The 7,009-nt window shown below is 40.2% G+C and overlaps 1 protein-coding gene across 2 annotated transcripts in view; it reads left to right on the top strand.

The window, feature by feature from the left end:
• LOC102306932 (protein NLRC3-like) overlaps positions 1–7,009 on the top strand; it is a 29,382-nt gene that overhangs the window by 14,702 nt on the left and 7,671 nt on the right. For both annotated transcript variants that reach the window (XM_014330822.2, XM_042216434.1), the window contains 6 exons: positions 1,300–1,378; positions 1,540–1,759; positions 1,893–3,660; positions 4,394–4,567; positions 5,781–5,954; positions 6,616–6,789. In XM_014330822.2, coding sequence (XP_014186308.2) covers positions 1,300–1,378; positions 1,540–1,759; positions 1,893–3,660; positions 4,394–4,567; positions 5,781–5,954; positions 6,616–6,789 — 2,589 coding nt within the window. The remainder of the gene's footprint in view (positions 1–1,299; positions 1,379–1,539; positions 1,760–1,892; positions 3,661–4,393; positions 4,568–5,780; positions 5,955–6,615; positions 6,790–7,009) is intronic.

The following is a 7,009-nucleotide window of genomic DNA, read 5'->3' as shown; positions in this document are numbered from 1 at the left end:
GAGTCTGTTCAGTGACAGGTTGCTTTTCCCAAAGTCAAGAACCAACAGACTTAAAAATTATTTTGTCCCACACGCCAGCAAACTGTTTGACCCTTTAAAACCGGACGGAGTGGGCATGCTCTGCGTTGCGTAACTATTTTTAAATCTCTGTAGAACCAGAACCACGTAAGCTAGAGCAACAACTTTTTTTGCATCTGAAACCAAAGGAGTTGTACTTACATCTTATGCCATTAGCTTGTCCTAGGTCACAGTGTCCTTCCAGATATAGCTTTGCAAAAATTGCATAAAAAGCACTTGCAGCAACAAAAATATAATATTCCAGAATCACGCTTTGCCGATCCGATCACCTGTTCGCAACACTTCCTAGGTTGGAATAGACATCAGCGTGAACAATCGCATGTCCGCCATTACCTGGCCGAACTTGAAATGCTCCCAAAAATGGCACTACAGCATGTAAAAAAATAAAGATAAGCTTTGGCAGACTTGGTTCTATGGTAGGTCTTAAAACGTTAACTCCTCGTTGGAGGGGAGAGGGAGAAGAAACAGGGGGACAAAGGAGGGCGGGAACAACTGAACAGTAGTGCTTTCTTTAACTGTGCAATATTTGCAATTTTTTTTATATTTGACTGTGCAATAGACTCACTCAAATGTGCAATCCACTGGTGTTCCTATTTATCTCTATTATATATTCTGTATTTATTTATGTGTATATGTGTACATATGGTATATTTATGCTCATAGCCTTACTCTTATTCCCCTTTTTTTGGTATCCCAACTCTGTAACATGCAACTTCTGTCCATGCTGTGTGGAAACTGAATTCCCCGGAGGAACCCATCTGAGGGATTAATAAAGTTTAATCTAATATAATCTAAACACTCCCCTGAGCTGGAGAGGAAATCAGGCACAGCCATCTGTCTCCCTGGCCTATGGACCACCTTGAATTTAAACTACTATAAAGCCAGATACCACTGGGTGATCCAGGCATTGGCATCTTAACATGGCATCCCAAAGTTAACAAGTTGGCCAGACAGATTCCAGACAGGATGCACTCCAAGGGCACACTTATCAGCGTAGATGGCAGACCAATAAAATCGGGCCAATTATTTGCTCCAGGGTCTTGCCAGTCTGCCATGGAGTTAAAGTGTGTCACCTGGAAAATAATTTCCTGTCATCTTTGCGGCCCCAACAACTGGGTGTCCTCTGTGCCAGTGTCACAACTAACTCAATATAACCCATCTTTTAATAATTTTGGATCTTTAATTCTGTTCTTGAACTAATTCTTCATTGTTCCTCCACAGAGTGGACCAGGAGAGCTCAGAGGTTCCCAGTGGTCAGTCTGTCCAGCAGCATCAAACACAACTGGACTCCATATTTATGGTCTGTACATGTACAACAACTACTTTTACATCTATTCTGTTCACAGTCATCTCCATGCTACTCATTGTAGACCAGTGGATTGTCAGTGTGTCCAACATAGATCTGATGTTTGGCTCTGTCATTTCAGTCTGAGTATTCTGTATTAAAGTATTCTGTTCCAGCTCCTGGAGGACAACATCATCACTTTTGTGAAGAATGAGCTGAAGAAGATCCAAAAGTTTATGAGTTCAAATTACCCAGAAGACAGTCAGAGAGAGGTTGGGGAGCTATTGGAGAGTGAAGATGAAGAGCAGAGGAGCAGCAGAGAAGCATTTGTAAAGATCACAGTGTACTTCCTGAGGAGAATGAAGCAGGAGGAGCTGGCTGACCGTCTGTATTACAGTAAGAGGATGTCTATAAAAAAATCCTATTGTCTTAAGAGATGGACCAACATGTAGCCAAATATCCATATTTTGGGGAGATGTTTGCGAAACATAATGTTCTGCATTCTTTTTTGCATAAAAATTTCATGCAGTTTGTCAACGCAAGCTTAAATCTGCACTGAAGAAGAAGTTCCAGTGTGTGTTTGAGGGGATTGCTAAAGCAGGAAACCCAACCCTTCTGAATCAGATCTACACAGAGCTCTACATCACAGAGGGAGGGACTGCAGAGGTCAATGATGAACATGAGGTCAGGCAGATTGAAGCATCATCCAGGAAACCACACAGACCAGAAAAAATAATCAGACAAGAAGACATCTTTAAACCTTTACCTGGAAGAGATCAACCAATCAGAACAATGCTGACAAAGGGAGTGGCTGGCATTGGGAAAACAGTCTTAACGCAGAAATACACCCTCGACTGGGCTGAAGACAAAGCCAACCAGGACATCCAGTTCATATTTCCATTCACTTTCAGAGAGCTGAATGTGCTGAAAGAGGAAAAGTTCAGCTTGGTGGAACTTGTTCATCACTTCTTTACTGGAACCAGAGAAGCAGGAATCTGCAGCTTTGAAGACTTCCAGGTTCTGTTCATCTTTGATGGTCTGGATGAGTGTCGACTTCCGCTGGATTTCCACAAAACTACAATCCTAACTGACCCTAGAAAGTCCACCTCAGTGTATGTCCTGGTGATAAACCTCATCAGGGGGTACCTGCTTCCCTCTGCTCACGTCTGGATAACAACACGACCTGCAGCAGCCAATCAAATTCCTCCTTGGTGTGTTGATATTGAGACAGAGATCAGAGGGTTCACTGACCCACAGAAGGAGGAGTATTTCAGGAAGAGATTCACAGATGAGGAGCAGGCCAGCAAGATCATCTCCCACATCAAGACATCACGAAGCCTCCACATCATGTGCCACATCCCAGTCTTCTGCTGGATCACTGCAACAGTTCTGGAGGATGTGTTGAAAACCAGAGACGGAGGAGAGCTCCCCAAGACCCTGACTGACATGTACATCCACTTCCTGGTTGTTCAGGCCAGCGAAGTGAAGAAGGTCAAGTATGATGGAGGAGCTAAGACAGATCCACACTGGAGTCCAGAGAGCAGGAGGATGATTGAGTCTCTGGGAAAACTTGCTTTTGATCAGCTGCAGAAAGGAAACCTGATCTTCTATGAATCAGAGCTGACAGAGTGTGGCATCAATATCAAAGCCGCCTCAGTGTACTCAGGAGTGTTCACACAGATCTTTAAAGAGGAGAGAGGACTGTACCAGGACAAGGTGTTCTGCTTCATCCATCTGAGTGTTCAGGAGTTTCTGGCTGCTCTTCATGTCCATCTGACCTTCATCAACTCTGGACTCAATCTGCTGCAAGAACAAGAAGCAATGTCCTGGTGGTTTAAACCATCTCTCCACCAGAGCGCTGTGGACAAGGCCTTACAGAGTCCAAATGGACACTTAGACTTGTTCCTCCGCTTTCTCCTGGGTCTTTCACTGCAGACCAATCAGACTCTCCTTCGAGGCCTGCTGATACAGACAGGAAAAAGTTCTCAGACCAATCAGGAAACAGTCCAGTACATCCAGAAGAAGCTCAATGAGAATCTTTCTGCAGAGAAGAGCATCAATCTACTCCACTGTCTAAATGAACTGAATGATCATTCTCTAATGGAGGGGATCCACCTGTCCCTGAGATCAGGAAGGCTCTCCACAGATAAGCTGTCTCCTGCTCAGTGGTCAGCTCTGGTCTTCATGTTACTGTCATCAGAAAAAGATCTGGCTGTGTTTGACCTGAAGAAATACTCTGCTTCAGAGGAGGCTCTTCTGAGGCTGCTGCCAGTGGTCAAAGCCTCCAGCAAAGCTCTGTAAGTAAATCGTGGTGATATCGTCATGCTTAACCCTGGAGAACCCATGGGGTCAGAAAACCAATGGGATCAGCTCTGACCCCATGGGTTCTCCAGGGTTAAAATGTTGATTCTACTTAACAAAAAAGCAGGAATAAAAAAAACAAACAAACTGTGTAGCAGGAAATCTGAATTCAGTATCCTTAGCTAAAAAAAATATTTAAGAAACACACAAAAAAGTAATCTGAGAAGTTAGCAATTTATAGTTTATAGCAGGTTTACAGGTTTTTTTTTCACAAGTTCTACATTAGAAGCCAGAGGAAATGACGCAGTGAAGCTTTAATGTTTCAAAATAAAGTTATCTTTCTGGGAAAGGATAAACTGAAGGGGAAAAGAGGTGAAATTACTTATTTCTGATGTAGAATGAAGGGCCTACAAACAAGGTCCAGAAAGGGATTATTTGAACTGTACGTAATCACAGACATTAGAATATGGAAAGTGACCAACAGTACTTTACGCCTGTGTCAGCAGGTACAGAGGTAGTACAACTAATTTTCTTCTTCACAGGTTTCCATTTACATTAAGAGGTATAATTATTTTTCCAAAGAAAATTCCACATTTAAATTCTGTTTAAAATGAATTTAATTGTAATTTGTTTATTTTAAATGAATACTATTGTAAACCAGCATTTTTCTTTTGCCTGTCTTCCTTCAACACAGAAAGTGATTTCATGTGAGTGTAAATTATTTTTCAGACTGAGTGACTGTAACCTCTCAAAGAGAAGCTTTGAATCTCTGTCCTCAGTTCTCAGCTCCAATTGTTCTAGTCTCAGAGAGCTGGACCTGAGTAACAATGACCTGGAGGGTCCAGGAGTTAATCATCTATCTTCAGGACTGAATACTACACACTGTACACTGGAAACTCTGAGGTAATCCCCCCATCCCCGTTGGACAGCTGTGCTAAAGGTCTCAGAAGAGTACAAAGAATGTTTTACTGGGTAGTTACCATAAACAACACCTTTTTATAGCTACTCTGTTTTACATGGTCACTGTTTGAAAGACTGTTTCAAATCAAGCAGACTATGAGTGTAATATTCAACAGATAGTGATGTCCTGCTTTAATCTTTGTTGAGATTATGTTCCAAGTCATAAGGCAGAAATTATGTTTATAGTAACATAGTTTGTTTTCACAACCTTGACATCAGAAGACAGAGGAGGTGGAGCAGCATGGTTCCTGAAACTGGCCAATGAAAAATAAAGTAGTCTTTCTGAGGAAAGATAAACTGAAAGTGAAAGGAAGTAAGAAGACTTATTTCAGATGCAGAAATGGGGGACTACATACATGGTTCAGAATGTAAAAAATAGGGATTAATTTGAAATGTATTTAATCAAAGCCATTAAAATTAGGAAAGTGACCCATAGTACTTTATGCCTCTGCCAACAGGTATGGAGGTATAACCACTAACAGCTTCTCATAGGCTTCTAATTACATAAATGTACAATTGTTTTTACTATGCAAATTCCACATATTAATTCTTTTTTAACCCTTTGTGGTCTGTCGGAGCGAGCATGCTACCGTTCAGGTAACTATTTTTAAAGCCTGGTAGAATTACATCCAAGCTAGTGCAATTTTTTTTTCATATGAATGAGTGACTGAGTACAACTCACATTCAGCTTCTTCTAGGTCACAGTTTCTTTCTGCATATTGCTTTACAAATATTGCATAAAAAGCATTTGCAGAAACAAAAACATAGTATTCCAGAAACATGCTTTGCCAATCTGATCAGCTGTTTATAGCACTCCTGTGTTGAAATAAACATCAGCATGATCTATCTGATGTCCGCCATTACCTGCCCGAAACTGGAGGTGACATAGTTTTCAGAGAAATTTTTTTTTCCTATAGGGCATTTACAAAGATATGCTGGTGTGTTTAAAATTGATGTTTGAGCTCGTGCCTTTCTGTATAAATTCTGGGATGCTTAGAACTCATATTGCACTGTTGGAAATAGTTTATTTTGATGCACATTCTGTTGTTGGTTTTTTTTTTTTTAAATTGCACTATATTATATTTAATATATTTATATATTATATTATATGTTCAACATGCAAAGTGTTTTCATGAGAGTACAAATTGTTTTTTAGACTGAGTGGCTGTAACCTCTCAAAGAGAAGCTGTGAGGCTCTGTCTTCAGTTCTCAGCTCCCAGTCCTCTAGTCTGAGAGAGCTGGACTTGAAGAACAATGACCTGAAGGATCAAGGAGTAAAGCTTCTGTTCTCAGGTCTGACAAATCCACATTGTACACTGGAAACTCTGAGGTAATTTTTTTCCCCGTTGAGATAGCTGGGCCAAAAGTTGTTTGAAACTGCAGCAGAGTAGTAAGAAAGGATATTTTACTGGGACGTTGCCATAAGCAACACCTTTTAATAGCCACTCTGTTTTGTATGGCCACTGTTTGATAGACTATTCGAAACTAGATTTTGCGTGTAATATTTACCACACAGTGATGTCCTGCTGTCATGTTTTTTGAGATTATGTTTAAAGTGATCAGCAAGAAATTGTGTTTATAGTAGCTTTAAAGTTAATTTTCACAACCTCTACCTCACAAACTGGCCAATCAAAATAAAGCAATCTTTCCAAGGAAGGATAAACTGAAAGTGAAAGGAGGTAAAATGACTTATTTCAGTATAAATAAGTATAAATTTGAAATTTATGAAAAACCTGACACTAGAATTAGGAAAAGGATCAGCAGTATTTTATGCCCGTGCAGAGGTATTACCACTGACTCTAGCTCCTCACCTGTTTACCCTCACACACAAATATTATTTTTACCAACATTCCATGTTTGAATTCTTTTTTTTATAAAATACATTAATTATGATTTATTTCATTATTGTAATTGAATAATATTGCACACCAACATATTTTTTTGTTGTCTTGGTTGAGTATAGCATTTGATTTCATTTGATTGTTTTTCAGACTGAATTGCTGCAAACTCTCAGAAAGAAGTTGTGAAACTCTGTCCTCAGTTCTCAGCTACCAGTCCTCTCATCTGAGAGATCTGGACTTGAGTAACAATGACTTGAAGGATAGAGGAGTTAAGCTTTTGTCGGAAGAACTGAAAACTCCACATTGTACACTGGAAACTCTGAAGTGAGATTTTTTTCTACTCTTTTTTTCCCTGCTTTGGACAGCTGGGCTAAAAGTTGTCAGAAACTTTAGCAGAGCAGTACACAGCCTGTTCTACTGGAAGGTTGGCATGAACAATACTGAATGGGGTTTTATATACTATCAGGGCTCTAGACTAACTTTTTGCCATGGGCGTACTGGTAACTGGCACAAAAGTTAGGCGCACACAAATTTTATAATAATT

Source organism: Haplochromis burtoni, unplaced genomic scaffold, assembly GCF_018398535.1.
Source record: "Haplochromis burtoni strain Fernald_Lab_line unplaced genomic scaffold, NCSU_Asbu1 Contig_1053, whole genome shotgun sequence".
Taxonomy (NCBI): domain Eukaryota; kingdom Metazoa; phylum Chordata; class Actinopteri; order Cichliformes; family Cichlidae; genus Haplochromis; species Haplochromis burtoni.
The sequence above is the reverse complement of the archived record's forward strand: the minus strand, read 5'-3'. Positions and strand labels throughout refer to the sequence as shown.